This window comes from Cuculus canorus, chromosome 4 (genome assembly GCF_017976375.1).
Source record: "Cuculus canorus isolate bCucCan1 chromosome 4, bCucCan1.pri, whole genome shotgun sequence".
Lineage (NCBI taxonomy): Eukaryota > Metazoa > Chordata > Aves > Cuculiformes > Cuculidae > Cuculus > Cuculus canorus.
In genome coordinates this window covers 44,974,331-44,994,601 of record NC_071404.1, presented here as the reverse complement: position 1 = coordinate 44,994,601, position 20,271 = coordinate 44,974,331, and the positions used below count along the sequence as shown (strand labels likewise).

Below are 20,271 nucleotides of genomic sequence, written 5' to 3'. Positions count from 1 at the left end.
GTGAGCCTAACTTTCACTGCCTCTCACTTGATGGTGTTGTATATACCATGATTTAGAAACTCAGATATATGCTGAAGTCTGTCCATACTCAGGAGATCATGAAGGATCTGAATTGATTTAAGTAGGGCTACACATCTACCTAGACACCTGGTCAAGTAGTTCCTGAATGGCAATGCCTTCCCAAGTCAGGGACTGTAATTTGTAAAACTAAAAAGGCAGAAAGATTGTTTTACACAACAGCCATGATTCTTCACAGCAATTGAGTTGGTCTTTTGAAGTTACTAGGGCTTGTAAGTGATATTAAAATTCAGTATATTTTGCATCATTTGCTGATCTAGAGTATGAATGAATCCGGAGGCTTCAAAGCTGTGAAGAGAATAGAGATTTGCTTTCTTCTTTATAGTGAGCACTGTAACAGACACTTCTCAATCAGTGTAATATTGTTGATAATGTAATGTTCCACCCACCAAGTCCTAATTTAGGCCTACCTAAAAGTTCATTGTGGATTATTTCGCTTTTGTATTTAATTCTTTGAGCAGAAAACAGAAAGAATAACAGTTAAAGAAACAATATACATATACGCTAGATTTTCTTGTAGTTCATTCTGACTGAGATGGTTCTTTAAAAGATTATTATTATTTTGTTCTTGTAGTTGGTTACACAACTGATGACTTACGGTTTATCTGGCAGTCTGGAGATCCTGTACAGCTAGAAAAAATTGCTCTGCCTCAGTTTGATATTAAAAAAGAAGATATTGAATATGGTAACTGTACCAAGTATTATAAAGGCACAGGTAAGTAATATACCTGATTTTCTTGGTATAAAGCTTTAAGCTTCCTTCAATTATTGTTTAAGGTTAATGATTAGTACTCCAGTTTGTGTCTTGCATTCTATGGGAGAAAATAGATTACTTTTACCAAATTAGTAGTTCATATAATAGCAACTATTATACATAATTACTGCAAACTATTTCAAATATAGAAACACCTAGACTGAAGATGAGATTAAATGTTTTTGTTGGTTTTGTTTACATGTTTTCTGTTGTTACTATCACTGTTTTGTTTCTATACTCCTAATACTATTTTATGCTGGTAAATGCCTAAATTTTCTGATATGATGGTCACATAGTATTATGCCAGTTGCAGCAAAGTAGGGTAATTTTGGTTTTCTGGTTCAATTTTTAATTTAATCCTGATGTGGATAGTATTAGAGTGTAACTTCAAATGCTTTGCCCTGAAGGTTCTTCCTTTCTCTAAGTGTTTTGGAAAGTCTGTCATTACAGAAAGCTGCTTACAATCCTCAGCCCCGTGTTTATTCAACCCTATTATTATTTTCTGAGCATGGACACAAATTTACCAAATGATTTCTGTACTTTGGCTTCTAGTGTTTTATCTTTTCTACCTTGATTGATTCCTGCCTTAATTATATCCAAACTACTCATATACTGTGGCAACTGCAAGACTTTCTACAACAACAGGAATCATCAGGGTATATTTTAGTCAGAACTCTTCCATCAAATGAATAAATCTCCCACTAAAATTCAACTAGGATGACTGTGGTGCTGCAGCTTCTGAGGATCCTTTGCAAATTTCTCACTGACTATTCAGTGGAGATTGAATGTCTGTTATTTGCATCCTGAGCTAGTTCCCAAGTCTGAAGAGATCTCAAGTAACTTTAGTAGATCTCACAGTTAAGGAATTTAACTTGAAAAAGGTCATGAAAATTGAAATGAGGTTTGTTTTTTAACAGCAAAAAATGAATGAACTCTTAACCTAACTATGTAATTCAATATCTCAGATCATTTACCATTAGTAAATAATACGAAATCAGCTCTCTTCAGGAAAATTCTGCATTTGTGAAAGCGCAGCAAACAACTGGAATTGATTGCATTCAAATGGTAGAAGTTTACTCAGCAGTGAGAAAAATATTTTATTCTTAATTGGATAATGAATTTACTCAAAAAATAGACTATAAAGTAGGGAAAAATTAAAGGGATGGATCTTGCAATTCCCAGATAGAATACATACAAATGGGAAAATAGATTTACATTCTGTTTGAGGGAAACAGGAAATAATCAAGATTGCTATCTTGTTATTAAAGTTATCATGATCATTTTGTGTTTTGCCCTAAAACAAAATTAAACACATAAATCTTTAGATATTTTAGATATTTTAAGAACGTTAAAGAAAAAATTTAAGAATTGTACACTTGACCATTAAACAGGAAAAAAAGTTTGTAGTGTTCTCTCAAGTTTCAGCACCTTGTGACCACAAGTTGAAATGACACTGTGCAAAGTGCAAAGTAAAAGGATCACACTTCGTGTGTATGCATGTAACTTGAACATTAAAAAAAAGGACATTAGAGGACCATCAGAGTGGATGGAGTGACAACAGGATATAATTTTTTTTTAAAGTTTTTGTAATGCAAATCCTTTTTCATTTAAAAATTAAGAACGTCAATGTTAATCTCATCATCAAGACTGGAATACGTCATTAATCTGAATGGGATATTTTAGTACTCTGAATTATGTTTAAAGAGTGTTTTCAGTAATCTGTAGTTGGTTGATTTACTTTAAATTCTTATATTGAAGGTATGTTAAAGAGCACATTTTGCACACATAATTAAAGATTTTGTCAGGTAATCAGGATGCAGTGTTACATGTATGAGCAAATTTTCAAAATTGTGGCTTATGTAGCAGATTCTTGCCAGTTGCAAAGAATTTGATCTTTACTGCCCATTTACATCAACTGATGTTTTATCATACCTGCCTAAGTAGGAGGAGAGTCAACAAATTTGAGGTGACTCTCTGTGACAATAAATTTAATATTTAAATTTGCAATTTGCCTACTCTTTTTTAATCAAAATGTATGACAGATCCAAAAAGGTCTTCCAGAGCTGAATGGTGAGGGCAATAGATACCATTCTCCACCTGATGAAAAGTGATGCACAGGAATACAGAATGCATTTCTGGCATAAAGCAAATAAATAAGTGTTTTGAAGGTCATCCGTCACTTGAAAATAAATCTAAAGTTTCTGGAAACTATTCAGAAAATGTAGATAGGAAATCTGTAAAACAATGTATCATTCATGAGGACAGAATGAACTATAAAATACCAAATAGTGTCTTCTGCCCAAGGAAATGTTTCCTTAATGTTTCATTGTTCTGTTGTTCTGATTATTGTATGCCAAAACAGAACTTTTAAGATGACTTATTCTATGGCATTTAATTGCTAAAACATAAAAGAAAAATAGATATATTTTTGACAGATTCTGTCTTCTGAATCAGCATTGTACCAAATTTATTAATAGAGACTTCTATGACTTTTGAAATTGTTGTAGTATAAAATAGGAGTACCTTTTCCATGTCATGGAACAGTTTATGAAGTTGTTCTTACCATGTTATTGTGTTAATATTAACATAGAAATGCCTGTTCTTCTAATCGACAGAAAATATGAACAGAATTTGTTTTTGGTTATCAGACTTCCTGATCTATCTGTTACTTACAGCAAAACCTCTAGTATATGGAACTCCATTTTTTATTGAATTCATCTTAACTGATATCTTCTGAAATGTTTGAGTGCTTTAGATTGTTATTTCAAAAAGTTAGAGGCATTATTCATTGTTCTCAAAATTTAAAAATTCTGTGCCAATTTTTGAAGTCACCTGTACCAGCTTTCAGTACTAGGGAATATCTGTTTAGAGTCATATCTCTAAGCTTCCTACACTTATGTCTCTTAATTTTATTTTTTGTTCAAATTAATGCTATGTAAGATTTTCAGATGAGCTTAAGCTATTATGACTGGTAGACTCCATTTATTTGGTTTAGACTGCATCTTGAAGCCAGCATCAAGATGAGAGTGACTTTAACTGCCTGTTACTGATGTGCTGTGAAAAGATGGAAGGTGAAATTTGGAGCACAGAGTATCACATGATGGTCACATGTGGCAAATCCATGTTTTGAACATTTTTTTTTTCAAATGGAATTCTTTCCCTTTATACAGAAAATCAATTTATAGAACTTTTCCTCTTAACTTAAATAGAAGAAGGCCTAGAAGATATGGATCAGAAGAGATTGACCTGCAAAGCACAGAAAAAATTAATGCATTTATTTCTTTAAAGGTTATTACACTTGTGTAGAAGTAATCTTCACTTTAAGAAGACAAGTTGGATTTTACATGATGGGTGTTTATGCTCCTACACTGCTAATTGTTGTTCTATCCTGGCTGTCATTTTGGATCAATCCTGATGCAAGTGCGGCAAGAGTCCCACTGGGTAACCTGTGTTTACACATACCATCACAATCCGCTTTAATGTCATTGAGCCATTCACGGTTGCTTTGACAACATGATATTAGACACTGAAAGCAACTTCATTTCCATTATACGCTCATCATTTTCACTGAAGCCTTCTCATTCCTTGTCCTGTAAAATCCACCTCCACAATGAGTCTGCTTGAAAATGTTTCCAGCACTTATGTGATAAGCATGCGGTCCTTGCTCCTCTCAACCTGCTCAAATGTGATCTTATCCATGTATGGGTGATGCTGCAGACACTGTGGCAATACGCATTTTAAAGAAATTTGAAGATTTGAATAATCAATAAGAAATTAGGATGATGAGGAAGGCTCTAAATGCTACCTCTTGGAACGGTTTTTTGGAAGATTAATAGAAACAGAATGATTTCCGGAAGAGAATTTGCATCCTTGTTATTTGAATTACTTTATTTCATTAGAGACTCAGTTCATGAGAGTACTTAAGGCTCATGCTTCCATGCTGCTCAGCACAACACAGTAGGCGGGCTTTTCATTTATTTTGAGATAGTAGGACACAGAGTTAATCAAAACAATATTTTCTTGATTAATTATATTGTACATAGTACTCCAGCTCTGGGGTGGCCAAATCTGCTGACCTGAAAGCTTAATGAAATCCAGAGCCAGGCTCTTGCATCCCAACGTTTCTTCTATTTGGATTCCTGTCTCCATGACCTCTTCTTCCCCTTGTTCTGGCCTCCCTATCCTCCCCATTTCCCTCACACTCCTCCACAAGTCCAAATCTTTTCCATGTCCCAGGAGATCAGTGCACCTGTTTTCAGTGCACCTCAGGAGTACAGTTGCAGAATCCCTCCAGCCCCCTGCTTTTCTCAGAAGGCTCTTACCCTCACTTGAACCTCCACATCCCCACAGGACATGAGTCCTGTGCAGCCTAATGTGTGTCAATAAGCAATGGAGACTCTCGGAGTCAGGATCTGCCACATGACCTTACCAGTCTGTCTCTGTGATCAGTACAGTCTTGCAGTAGAGGGTAACTGAAATCCTCGGGTTAAGAGCCCACTGGAGCGGAAAGGGTGCCTGCTGAGTTTTATTAGCTGGAAAAATGTTCACGTATCTCCTGGCTTGAGCCCCACTTCTCCCCTCTCAAGTCATCTACTATGACTTTTCCTCCTCCAGTGATATGACAGGAAAAATAAACTAAGAGTTGTAAAAATTTTGGAGAACCAGAACTGTCTTCTGAGTTACTGTTGTCTACCTCGCTCTAATTAAATGTAACAAAACAACTATTTAGTTATATTTATTGTATCTTTTTATTTTCTTGTTTCAGAATACAAATCAGCTTTATTTTTCTTGTCTCTTAAAAATAGGAATAGTTACTTGGGACGGAGTCACAATCTATATCAGTTTGATAGCAAGTACCAAATTTAATCTCTTACCTTGAAAAGTAGCAAGATTGCATTCCATAATGCAAAACATAAGACATTTTAAGAAAAAAAAAAGCATGGTGAAAATGTAGCATGTGTTAAATTCAACAGACAGAAACAAGAAATGGAAATACTTTTCTTGTAGCAAGCTTCAATATGATCAAACCCCCAAGCCGTATTTCTACTTTTATAATCCTGCATTTCAAATAGCTGACCAGACAGGCTTATTAATCATGTATTAGATGTATAAGAGGCATAGAGCTGATTTATGTAACATGGATGGTTTTGTGACTAAATATGCATGTGTATTTATTGTGGTTTTTTTTTTTTCATTTAGTGTGTTTATTGGTTCCTTTTATGTATTAGCATTTCTGAAATAATGCGTTTTCAAAGATACTGACCATTGGCCTGGTTGTGTGACTTTTCCTGACTCCATAGAGAAGTAAGATTCATGAAATCTGACCATCTTTTTAGCACGAGACAGTAGTTAGTAACGCAAGTTGGTAGCACTGTCACTGGGTAAGCTTTATATTTCTCCAGTTTGTAAGGGGGCAACGAACTAACTCTTCTAGTTACATTCTTGAAGGCATTTGACCTTGGCATCTGAAAGGTTAACATTTTTATGTCAAGTGGATGATATCTAATCCCCAAAAAAGCGTTACCAATGGCCACTACACTCTCAGTGGCTAGACACAGATCTCATCAGATGTGAAGCTACTTCAGATTGATTTATGCACATCTTAATACAGTCGTCCTTAGAATTAAGTATAGTGGGCTACTGCTCTCCATGGCTAGGCACCTCAGGAGTTTCCAGGTGATTTAGGGATACAAGATACTTTGTAAACCAATAAGCAGAATATGTTTTTGTAGACTGATTATTGTGCTGGGAGAATGATGTGTGTATGAAGAAAAAGGCTTTATCTGTGCAGAAAATAAATAAGTTGCAAGCCCTATAATATCCCACCCAGATAGATCACTTGGTGGTGAGGAAATCCACAAAGGAGTGGTACCTGAGCAGCTATGGATAAGTGACGTAAAGTCTAAAATCACTGAATGCTTTTTTTCTAATTAAATTCTGGTGTTTCACCTTTCAGTGAGCCTGACAGAGTTTCTCCAGTTCTTTACAGGTGGACAGTGTGCCATCATCTATTCAAAAAATTCTTTTCTTTCCTTCTCTGCTGTGTGATCTCTAAAGGGACTATGATCTTCCCTGTAGCTGTAGGAATCCGATGGATGTCAGACTTCTGTCTGTGCACAGCAGCTTGGCAGCATGGAGCAGTAGTCCAGAGTGCAAGTGGGAGCACAACAGAGTAACTGAAGGCTGGGAGTAGTGATGCTGTATTCCACACATGCAATGGACAGATAGATCTGAGGTCAGACATGCTTCATCACTTCTGCCCTCAGATCTGTCTTAGTTCTAGTCATTTCATTTAATAGAATTGTAAGAAATGTAGAGTCTCAGAGGAAGACCTAAAGATATATATCAGAACTGTAGTATGAAGAAGGATTGGCAAGAGCATGTCTTTCAGTGTATGAATTTCAATGAGAGAAGAGAATGTTTTAGAAATATCAAACTACAAGGAAAGGAAGAAAGAATATCACCTTTTTTAATAACACTAGTGAGATGAAGCCAGACTTTTTAAAGCAGTAGTGTAAACCAGAAAATATTGTGTTATACAGAATATGAATAACCTGTGGAATTCAGTGCTAGGAGATGGTGCTGAGGCCAATAAGCCTGATGGATGAAAGAAAGGGAGATTTATTTACCTGGCAGCACATTCTGAAATGTTTTGCCAGATTGGCACTTTCTGATATTATCCACATGAACAGTATTTTTAAAATAGTAGCTCTGTACAATCATACTTCAGGCTGATATCTAACTAGTGTTACTGATAAGCTAAACTCTGCTGTTGAGAGGGATGCCACAGTAGGGGCAAAAATGCAGAGGCATTTCCTAGAAAGACTAACTTTCCCTTTAGTTTGCAAGTGTAGAGGAAGGAGCTCTGTCCCATCTTTTTAGTGCTCCCTCAGAAGAAAAAAGAGGAATTGATGTGTTTCTATTATTTTTTTTTTTTAATAATTAGTCTTGCAGAGTATTCATTGTCCTCACTTCATATAATCTCTGGGCTTTGGACTGTGTTAGGTAGGCACCTAGTGCAGCTGCTGCCAACGGTGCAGCTTAAAACTCTGGTCTGCAAGGCCATGCCAACTGTGATCTGGCAGCAAATGATTGCTTAATAGAATATTTCTATGCTTCTGTCTCATTTGCTATTGCCTTGAAAACCTAGAAGTTTCTTGGACTCTGAGAATGTACTTTTCATCCTAGGAATCCAGGCAAATGGAAATTAGTGGCAGGTCACCATGAACTCAATTGCCCTACTGAGCAAATTGATGAGAGGTTCTTTAAAATCTTTTCAGCTAGTAGAATTTATAAGTTAGTTTTGTAGAATTAAACCCAAGATTGTAAGATCGAGTATTCTAAGCTCTACAAAGGGGTTGTACAAATGTTTTCAGCACCAGGCATGACAATAATACTCATATATTAAGATAGTAAACACTTTTAAAGTAAGTAGGAAAAAAATTACAATATCCAAGACATTGAGCCGATCCATATCATTGGCTAATTTGGTTAATTCATGGTTAGGGTAGAAGTTGCCTTTCAGGAATCTAGCATAAACATTCATGGTACAGGACACAATACACTGTTAAAGAATGAACAGAAAGCTAGGCATAGACAGAAGTGTCCTTTTTATGTTAACAAGCAATACAGCCTTATTTGTACTTGTTATTGCACTTCAATATGATCCATAATTAATGTTCAGCCCAAGACTGCTGATATTGGCCAGTGAGAATAAATTAGGAAAAAAGGAGACTATTTGATGCTCAATATCTATCCTTATGGACTTATTTCTGTGATTCTATTTGTACTTGAATACTTCAGATACAGTAGCCAGAAAATAAGTCAGAGTGGACACAGAGGTTTGTTTGTTCACTATATGCCACGTTTTTCTAATCTGATATCATGCATCTAGCTATTCTGTATTATCACAGTGCATAAACAAATTCACCTTTGCAATCATAAGTTGATATTATAGATTTCTAAATAAAATAACATAAGATTCTATATTTTCAAATCATGTGACCGTAATAGCCTCTTTATTCTCTGCAGTGCTTTAGCAGCTAGTAGGTTGCATGTTTGAGTTTAATGCCAAATGAAGTATCATATCAATCTTATTAATATCCAAATAGCAACAGCAGCAACATAATATGCTATTTATGATCAACCAGAGTTGAATACTTTCATACACCTATACAGATACTTTCAGTTTTATTAAGATTTTCACATTCTCAGTTACTTAAAAAAGATCTGAAGAAAATTATTTCATGCTTTGAAGAGCACATGGGTAACATAAGAAGCACGGTTAGGGCTAACTGAGCATCTATCTCCTTTTGGCCAGCAATTTTCTATAGACATTGATTACATTTCATGAAGCTGCCCTCTTCTAACTATAGAAGATTTCTTTTTAGCGTTCCCAAAACTGAAATGGGACATTCTGAACTGTGAGGTTGGAATAAGTTTTCCCTACATGACAACCATTTCCAAAGTTAGCTTTTAGCTTTTTCCAAATGTAGATGTTTATGCCACTATTTCCTTTTCATTGGAGCCTCTTTGAGATCAGACTTGCATTTTGTTTCTTGGGATGTGAGACCTGTGTTGATGGTGATATTTGAAAGCTTTGTAAGGAGGAATGTTTGCTGAAACCTAGTTTGAAGGGGAGTGTAACCTTTCAACAGCCTTTGCGGATGTGGGTTTTTTTCACAATAAGGGCTTCCTGAAAAACCCTTTATCTAGAAAGCTTCTTCTAGATTCTGTAAGCTTGAACAGCATCGTTTTTTTCTTTCTCTGTTCACAAAATGAAGGCATGCATTATTAATAATTCATCACTAACTGCACTATCCTATCTATTTGATTTAACTTGTTCACTAACTGAGGGCATGTGCACTTTGTCTACCTGATGCAAAATACACTGACCACATTGTGTAACCCCATCCACTGTTACAAAACATCATTCAATGTTGTCTGTTTCAGAGGAAGAACACATCCAGTGTCCATAAGGGTAAGTTTTCTTAAGTCAACATATTGTTTTTCTTTCCATAGGTATTTTCTCAGTGCTCAGCTTGGCATCTGAATGTACCACTCTCGCTGCTGAACTTCCCAAAGTGTCTTATGTGAAGGCCTTAGATGTCTGGCTGATTGTTTGCCTTCTCTTTGGGTTTGCATCCCTGGTGGAGTATGCAGTGGTCCAGGTAATGCTAAACAATCCAAAGAGAATTGAAGCCGAAAAAGCAAAGATTGCCAAGGCAGAACAAGCGGAAGGGAAGGGTGGAAATGCTGCCAAGAAGAACACTGTGAATGGCACAGGGACTCCTGTCCATATCAGCACTTTACAGGTAAGAGCTGCTAAGCTGTGTACACAAAATCAGCATTATTCTCTGTTAATGCAGTTCCAGGAATATGGTGCTGTAATAGTTTTGCATAGTGCTTAATCTTAGAAGTGGCTAAGACATTTAAAACATGCTGATAATTAATGGCTAGCAGTCTGACCAATTGGTCCCTGGTGGTTTGGGGTCAGATATACTAAATGAAAAATGAGTCTTTTAATATCCTAATGCCGTGGTTGCTGCTGAGCTTCAGGTAAGTAAAGTAGCAAGCAGCTTTACAGTTGCATTTTTTCACATAATAAGAAGCAGCTTTCAAGCTGTAACTATTCAGAGGACAGGACTCTCAGTCAATTATTTGCTGAGAGCATACTCAAATATCACTTGTCTCTTTGCTTTTCCTGGGATGGCCACAGCTGCACCGCATTTCATGTCAAAAATCTCTAACGCCAGGGATCCAGAAGTCTTGGCATCTGTAAACAAAAGACAAGTCTGTTAGTCTGTCAAACAGTTTCTGCATTTGTTGTGTTGCCAGACAGAGTTTATAGGCAATTTGGTCAGATCTCATTGGTTAAAGATGAGATGTACATCTTAGCTCAGGCCAAAGTTTTCCATCATGATGATGGCTTCCCGGTGTTGTGTAACTGCCCCTTTGTGCTCCAAGTGTTATCAGACATCCCAGGCCAAGTTCCTCCAGTCCTGAGTGATATTTAAATGTCATTTATTCTACAGAAAAAAATACATTGTGCTACAACATATGAAATATGAATTTGGCCTATAGTTTTCAATGACTTAGCAATTTAGATGTGTAAAATAAACTGTTAGGCTAGATCCAAGTGATAATGTCAGTGGCATAAAATACGCCTGAAAAGCTTCTTTGAGGAGGGAGTAGTTTATGCCAGAGTGGCAAAAACTCTGTCCTACTATAAGACTGGCATTGCCCCATAACTAATTACCCCCAGCCCAGAAGAGCAGTAGATATTGCAAAGCAGTGCACCTGACTATCATAATTCTCATCTGGTAGAAGATTCGCCTGGAAACTGTTTTAGCAGGCAACCAGGCTCAGCTTAGAACAACACCATGTCTGCTTTGACTTCTGTCAAAACGCAGGCAGTAGGGGAAATGAGTAGAAGGAAAGATGGCTCTGCTACAGTTTTACTTCCTCTAAACTGAGTGTAATATTTTTGTGTTCAGCAGTTTGCAGGTCCCAAATTCAGCTGTTTCTTATGACAAAATATTTGCAACAGTCCAGCAGAGCAGCATAAAATCTGTTTATTCCTATTTCACTGCTTAACAAATGTAAGTGTACACCTTGATCACTGACAATATTAACAAGAAACTACAGTTTTTCAGTAGTGTGAAGAAATACAAACTGATAAGTTACTGACTATTCTTGGTGTGTACGCTCTTTAAGGTGTTTACCGTTGTTATTGCCATAAGGAGAATAAAATGGTGAATTTTCTCACCTATACCATCCTTTCACCTTTTAATAACTTTTTTCAAGAACTCAGGTTTGGGTGTACAGTGTATTTTAAGACTTAGAGAAAGGGGAGTCATTGTCCGCAAAAATTAAGCAACATTCCTTATGAATGGCGTCTAGCAGTAGGCTGAACATTTTTAGGATTCAGACCTCAGTCTGCCCTTCAAGATCTTGCAGTGTTGCCCCTCCATGATCTTGCAATGTCCAGCACCTCAAGTTTGGCCTGCACTTTTCAGGGGCTTCCCAATTTGCTATCAGAGACCTTTACCATTCAAAAAGAAATAATCTGTGTTGGATTTAAATGGAGTCCTGGGCATACGTAGCTACAGATAATCTTTATACAGAGAATTACAAAACATTTGTTTACCAAGACATATTGGAAATACAGATTCATTGCTGTAAAAGCTGGTCATGTGGCTGACTGGTCTCCTTCCCTCATGGCTAGTGATCCAGCTCGTATCCAGCCACCTGCTTTGAAATATAACCTACCTGAGGAAGGGTGTGCTGAGCTGATAATTTCTGGGGACATCACCAGGCTGATATAGAAAAAAGTCCCAGACCAATCATAGAATGATAGAATCATAGAATCACTAGGTTGGAAAGGACCCACTGGATCATCGAGTCCAATCATTCCTAACACTCCCTTAAACCATGTCCCTAAGCACTTCATCCACCTGTTCCTTAAACACCTCCAGGGAAGGCGACTCAACCACCTCCCTGGGCAGCCTGTTCCAGTACCCGACGACTCTTTCCATGAAGAATTTTTTTTCTGATATCCAGCCTGAACCTCCCAATGAGTCCTTTGACGTCAGGATGTGGTACAACTGTGATTCTAGATTCTGTATATTTGCGTGCTATAAATCTACCTAGCTGAAAACTCCCTCTGTGAACCAGTTACCGTGTAGGAGTGCTTTGAAAGTTCTCAGTCCTGGAAAAGCCTCTACTAAAGTTCTAAATCAGAAGAGATCTAAATCTTTCAGTGGCTCTGGCTCCTAATAGAAAACTAGGCCTGCCCCACAAAATTTGGATTGTTCTCATAGAGACCTTGTAATGATCGAGAATGCATTTGTCATATTGCAAATATGTGAGGGAGGAAAACATTAAAGAAACAGGTAATGGAAAAAAGCTGTATGTTGAAAGGCAGAACGAATATGAAAGGAAAAAAAAAAAAATAGGCCAGACTAAAGTCCCAGAGCTTCGGGAGCTGTTTCTCATCAGGGTTGTGTAGGATTGTGTGTGAGGAAAGAGAAAATACTGTGCTAAATGTCTGGAAAGACTTAGGCAAACCAATATACAGATTTAGAAGAAAACGACAACTTGGAACTGTGTTCCTGTCATGAGTGAACATCCTATAGAAATGTTTGAGGATGTTCTTTTTCCATGCAGGAGGTGATACTAAGGCAAATGCGACTGAGGATATAGCTAGAAATCTCACCATAGCTGGATTTGAAGCAGTGGACAGATAGATGGGGCTCAAAGGTAAAGCCATCAGGAAAGACCTGGAAGAAGAAGACTCAAAGTGGGGATGAACATAGAGCAAGAATAATTGCATTTATAAATGTTTCTCCATCTTAAATGAAGCATTTATTTATTGTAAGGCATTAACTGAATGGTGTTCATACATATCTGTTAGTTATTAGAGGGGAATAAAGTTTAAAAAAACATATTGCTGGTACAGGTTGCCCAAAAAGGTGGTAGATGCCCATCCATGGAAACATTCAAGGTCAGGCTGGATGGGGTTCTGGGAAATCTGATCTAGTTGAAGATGTCCATGCTTATTGCATGGGGGCTGGACTAGATGACCTTCATGTTCCCTTCCAATACAAACCATTCTATGATTCTATGAAAATGCCTCTGATCCCAAGGCCAGACCAGTTTGCCGTCAAGTTGTGCTCTTGCTGCCTCTCACGGCCATGCAGCATTGCAGCAGTGATCTCTGCAGAACGTCTGGGGAAGGGGCCAGTACATAAGACACAGCAGAGTTGTTGAGGTGGGAAGGTCCCAGGGATGTGGAGGATCAGAGGGAGTGCAGGGAATCAAGCGAGGTGGTCAGCCCTCCCTGGTTTCAGCCCTCATAGAACATCCTGCTTTCATGTGCTTGCTCCGTTTGTGAAAGGTTAAAATGGCATCTGGTCTGAAGACTTAGCATGTTTGATATTTGCAAAAAACAAGCCATAGTTAAAAACACAAGCATGTATTGTTCCTTTTTTATGACAAGAAATTGGGTAAAGGGACAAACTTTTCAGTATAACCTAATTATTAAGCTTAATTAAGCAATTAACCTAATTAAAAGCTTGATGCTATTTGTAATTGAAAGTGAGGAGGAGACATCCCCTGTAGGAGAACCTGTAAGGGTCTGCGTAGAGCTGGAAAAGCACTACTGTATCAGTAAAGTCAGTGATCATGACCAATAGTCACCAACAGTAAGAGTGAAGATGGCAGGATGAAAACAATGCTCACAATGTGAGAATCAGCCAAAGATGGAGAAAGCCTTCTGTGGATGCATAACTGCTTCTCCTCTCCACCAAATCCCGAGTACTGAGTGACGTAAAAGCTGTATGTTGCCAGCATACACCAAACCCCCGAGTCCACATTTTATGACTCATACACCCTCCAACAAAAACCTTTGAAATGTCAGTTCCATTTTAAGCCCACAGGTTTATCAATGTGACTGATTAAAGTCAAGTGGTCCATCTGGCAAGATCAACCTGAATCTGTATAAAAAAAAGAGAAAAATAAACATAAGCACTTCTGCTGTGTTTGCTAGAAGCTGCAGTGGCTATGCATTTACAGGCAAGAAGCCATCAGAAAGAACAGTTTGTCTCCCTTAGCTCAGCGGCTGCAAGTAGATGCTGCTCTAAGCAGAGGAGAAAATTATGCAACCTGGTGGTAACTGCTGGCACTGGGTTTTTATTGGGAATCCTCAGTAGGAGTCTGCATGTGTTTCCTAGCAATGTAACTTCATACAGTGAGAAAAACAAGCAACAAGGGAAATGTTTCGAAGATGAATCAGTTTCTTTTTGCTTTCACTGATGTCGTGATTACAAGGAGAGATTGCATTGTTAACGATAACAACACCCCTCAATTTGAAAAGTCGCATTTTCATCAAGCCCATTTATAGAAGCTGTCCCCCCACAGATAATGTGCTGATGAGTGTAGAGAACATTTGCTAAAAAAAAGGCGCTGGTGGATGAAAAATAATGCTATGCAAGTGACGGTAATATCTCTAAACCCAGTTATTTTTAAAGAGAAGTAGTGCTGTTGATTTGCTTCTTGCGTCAGAGCTGCATCTTGGCTCTGAAACCATCTGCGCTGACTTATAATATACGTGACCATTGGCAATGACCAATAGTTATGTGATCTTCCCACATCATCTTTTCCCCTCAAGTGGCAGTCCAGACTAAGTTTTTTCTTGCAGAAACACCAGAAGCCCAGTTTAACTTTATCTTGTGCACAAAACCAAAGGCTGCAATCTATTTTAATAGTTACGGACAGCATTTCAGGTACAGGGTAGGTACTTTCAGCTCTAGTGACTCTTGTATCCATCCTCGGAGGTAATTCAGAACATGACTGTAAAAAGGCTGTAGGCAATCTGCTTTGAGGAGGAGGTTGGACTAGATGATCTCCAGAGGTACCTGCCAACTTCAGCAGTGCCGTGATTCTGTGACATTGTACGTATAAATATTTTTTGTGCTGTACTTTGCAGTTAGTGGGGTAGCGAGAATTTGCAATGAGTATAATATTTGGAATGTGATAGTAAATTCCTGATGGGCTTCACCAGAAAACGTACTCAATCTGAATACACACTAATGCTAAACAGTCATTACTTTATTGATAATCTACATCTATCATTATGGCAAGAGTAAGAAAAGAGAACAAAACAAGGCAAAGACAGAGGAATGATAGAGTTTGTTAGAACTACTCCTTCATCTTGAATGGAAGATTTACACAACTGGTAGCACTAGTGACAGATCCACCTGCCAAAAGAGGTTAAGTGAAGAAGAAATGATTTTATGGCAGAGAAGAGATGCTGTGTAGGGCAGAGAATGCTGCGTTACAGCAGGGAGGCACTTCAGCCTGAGGGATGTATATTGAGCTTGAGAGGCTGCCAGTGCTGTAGCATGCTTGAAGTTTTGCTAGAAATTATGGACAATACATTTCTGTTCTGAAAAATTCTTGAATCCAAAATGATGGCATTTTATATTACTCATCATCCTGACACACAAAGAGGACTTGATCCAGGATGAACAATCAATTGAAAAGGATCTTTATTCTATATTCTCAAAACGAATTTATTTGAGTGCTGGTACTTTTGATGCTGTGAAAGGACAGATTTCACAAATGTAAAAACTATTTTTTCTTATGTGGATGGAATAATTAGGAAAAAAAAAAAAAAAGAGAGAATGTTGATGGTGAGCTATATCACAGCGTTCAAAACAGCTGCAGACCAGAAGGTAAACTATACTATTTAAAAAACCAAACAAACCACCAAACAACCAACCCAGCAGAATTGAAATAAAACATCCCAAAAGATTGAAAACCAAAAAATATGCATACATAATAAGTGTAGATAACAAAAGAGATTTATGATTAGCATAACTGATGGCAACAGGAAATTACTTTGCATGTAAAGCAAGAATACAAAATAGCCAATAATAAGAGTATTGGTCCAATCCTAGATAGAGATGCTGTAAGAATCAAGGATTGGCAGAAAAGGCAAAAGTGTTGAATGAATGTTCTGCTCTGTGTTTGGGGAAAAGGCAAATAAATCCAATCAGATGATGAAAAAGCATTCATTGACAGAAGCTAATGAGGATGTTACACAGTAGCTATTAAAGCTAGACATTTTACAACTAAGATTTTATCTTAAGCTGCATCTAGGATTTTTTCAAAGAGCTGGTCCATGAGTGCTGTGGAACGCTAATGTTGATTTTTTAATAAATTGTTTGAAACTGGGAAGATTCCAAAAAACAGCAAGAAGCTAACATCATGCCAGTTCTTTTAAAGGCTAAGTGGCATAGCATGAATAATTACAAACCTGACATCAATCAGTGGAAAATATTGCATCACTAACAGAGAGCTGACTAGTAATTATTATTCGTAAGTATTAATTATCAATAATTTTATTCATAATTCAGCCCCATCTTAGCTAATAATTTTAAGTAGGTCAGTGAAATTAAAGTTGATCTCTGTGTTTATTGATTTAATCAAACAATATAATTTCTTAAAATATTATCACTTAGGTTGACAGAGGTAATGCTGTGGAGGTAGGAGACTGAAGAACATTTGACTTGGCTTCATATGTCAGCCTGGTTACGTCATCTGAATTGTGCAAAATCAAGGTTAGATTTGTGACCATCTGTAAGTACCAGCAGTTAATCAGACTAACTATAGTCATGCCTTGTGCCTGAAAATTCAAGCCAAATAAATTCAGGTTAGAAATAAGGTACATATGTTTGTGAGGAACAAGGTCATGGAAAAAAATCTTCCTGCATGCAGAGCAGCAGTAGGTGCTGAGCTTGGCAGTTGGCACCCATCAGCCTGAATTTTGTACAAGATGAGAAAGGATCATCTCAAGGGGCTTTCTGGCTTCTAGGATTCTTTTTTTTTTTTTTGGTGTTTTGGAGGTGTTCATCAAGTGCAAGTGTCCTGTCCAACATACCAAACCTAGACGAGGTGGCCCAAACCTGGGAAAAATGGGAATTAGGTCTGTGTTTTGGGCCAAACCCACAAAGCCATGTCACCTTCCCATACCCTCCTCAGCTCCCATGCTGGAGGGGTGAGGCACAGCTGCCAGCTCCACTGGAAACACGGGGAGGCCTAGCACTATTCCAGAAACCTTCTCCTCCCCAACAGCTGCTCCCCATCCCCTGCAGAGGCAAAGCCATAGATCTGGTGGAAGCATCCTGTGGGCTGGGCCTGGCCCATGGGTCACAATGCTGAGCAGGATAAAGCAAATAATATCAAATATCTTGCAGGGCCAAGTTCTGTGTCAGGATGAAGTCAATGGGGTAGAACATTTAGCAATGTTTTACTTTCTGTACACGACTTCAGTGAGGTACTTTGCAATCAAATCCTGTGGTATCATTTTCCGCATAAATGGTTCCTGTAGCCTTTGGTAAGTGTCAGGAATTTCGTTGCACTTCTAGCACAAATCAAGACAGGATGAATAAAAAGCAGATAAACTACTGTTAATGTATATTATATCATATCTCACTTTGTTTAGGGAAAGCTGTAGGTCAACTGAAGCAAACGTAGATTAAACCAACAGAAATATTGGAAGAGTTGAAGAGATGTATGAGAAGAAATTTAAAAATATGTCTAGGCAGTGACAGAATATGGAAAGTAGAAACAAGTTAGATTTATAAACCCAGGGAACTGAAAGAAACTATTTATAAGAGTAACATGTACTTTCTAAAGAAATATTTGGGACAGGTTGCTCTTACAAGGGAAATTGTGTCACCCTGATAAATCAGTACTCCAGTTGACACTAAAATAAGCAGAACTGTGTGTGAAATACTGTGAACAGTCCTCTGCTTATAGGGCACAAGTGTCCTAGAAGCTATTCCCTCAGTTCATCAGTCCCCAAGGAAATGAGAACCAACCTATAACAGCCTTTAGGGGAGCACTTTGCAGATACTTCAGTTGGAACAGGAATATTCTGTATTGCAAATGAGAGCACTTGGGCTACAATTAATGTCATTGAGTTATACGATATGTCACTGGTATTATGAGGAGTGGGCTACAAGTTTTCAAATCCAAAAAGGAGGCTTAGATTTTCATACATGATTCTGTTTCTTGTAATTGCTTTACTAAATCTTACTAGTTTTGACGGTGGAAAAAATGTAATATTTCTACAACACTTCGATTAACATGCACTCCAGTCCTGCCAGTACACTTTCATTGCACATGCTTTCTATCTTTTATACCCATATCAGTGGATATGACCTGATTGGAAGCAACCTGTCATATCACCAGCGATCTGAGACCCGGTGCCACAAAGGGTGATGTAATTGTGTTTATATGTGTCTCAATAATCACCTTACTAGACAGCTTGCCCGTGCTACTCCAGATGGAACACTGTCCCAGACTGTCAGCTCTTTGATGACAGTTGCAGGACATTTATATCTAGAGTTTTGCATTGCAGTCATGGAACATCCATCTTGTTTTTCTTTCTTATAAACTGTAATCTTGGTTTTGTGATGTAACCTGCACCTTGGTTTTAGTGTATTGATTTCAAAATTTACTGTTTTCCTAAGAAATATGGGTTTGGCTGGGAGAATAGTGCCGTGCTTTTCTTCCACCTTGCACCAGAATCAGCCTTGTCAATAATGGGAGTAAAAACCCTAGTCAAAGTTTAGCCCTCTTCCTGATTGCCAGAGTTCTTCTTATCCAGGATACCTTCTCAGTTGCCATAGAGAAGCTAATGATATTCTCCAGAATGTTTTTCATTCATCCATACGTCTGGTACTGTATTCCACTATTATTATTTTAATTACAAAATATGATGATGCAAATATCCTGAACCATTAGCCTAAGACTGCAGAAACCTCAGAGGTGAAAAGAGCTGAGAGTAAAACGCCTGAAGGCCTTGTGGAGGAGACACAGGCTACTGGGAAGGAGGGAAAGGCAGCTTTTGGAAGAACCAAGTTTTAGTGTATCTATGGCTCCAGGAAGCCCTAGTGAAACCCATGTTCCTGTCAGTTACCCGTGTGTGTAACCTGATTTGCGAAGAAGCATTTTTTCCAAATAACTCTCAGGTTATATATGTGGACAAATGGCATTATTAATAATGCAGTTAAATTTCATTACCTCTATTCTTTTTTTTTTTTTTTCTTTTTTTTTTTCTTTACCCTACTTTGCTGCATAATCCAATTGAAATGAAACTCTGGGAGAGGTATACCCAAGTCGCATAGCACAGTACCTTGCAAGTAGTCTCCTCAAGGTTCCTGAACAGTTTGGGGTAGTCCTCAGTCCTAGAGATTTGTTGCACCTGAAATATAAACTTTACAAAATTCAAAGAAGCAAATGTAGGACTGTTTTTGTTTTGTTTTCTCCACAAAACACTTGAGTTTGAAGAGCATCAAATATTTTTTTTCTTTTAGATGTTCATTGCATACACCAGTACAATTATTGTCTGGTCTGTAAAAAAGAAACATTGACCTGGGGTTATCCCATTAGCACAGTAGTACTTGATCCCCAGGAGCACTGATGGAGCTGTAGGAAAGAAAGGTATTCAACTGCTGCATTTAGATTTCTCAGTTATGCAGTTGTCCAGTGTACTGATGGGAAGCACTGAGAACCATGTCACATTTTTGCTACCTGTCTTTAGAGAGGCACTAAGGACTGTAGGTACAAACAAAGTGCCTTCTAGTCGTGCAAGGTATTCAAATTAGGATGAGATATAGGATCTTGAGATATCTACTATGTAGAATCAGAATAGACTTTAATTGTCTCATCAAATACTGAATTTTAGGGTTAATTCTGACTGTAGCTTCCAGGCCCCAGAAAAATATAAGTATTGAATAGTATCTGTCCTGCAGGTTCACCAGCACAGAACCCATTTCCAAAATACTCTCTACAGAAATACTCTCCCCTTCTATCATCTTAAAATGACGGAGTCTAACTGCAGCATGAGGCACTTTGTGCATGAAAAA

At 37.8% G+C, this 20,271-nt stretch overlaps 1 protein-coding gene across 2 annotated transcripts in view; it reads left to right on the top strand.

Moving 5' to 3' along the window:
• GLRB (glycine receptor beta) overlaps nt 1-20,271 on the top strand; it is a 61,817-nt gene that overhangs the window by 29,191 nt on the left and 12,355 nt on the right. Inside the window, exons 7-9 of one of the 2 annotated variants that reach the window (XM_054065901.1) lie at nt 653-793; nt 4,121-4,273; nt 9,854-10,146. In XM_054065901.1, the coding sequence (XP_053921876.1) occupies nt 653-793; nt 4,121-4,273; nt 9,854-10,146 (587 nt within the window). The remainder of the gene's footprint in view (nt 1-652; nt 794-4,120; nt 4,274-9,853; nt 10,147-20,271) is intronic. The other variant, XM_054065902.1, reaches the window with a different exon arrangement.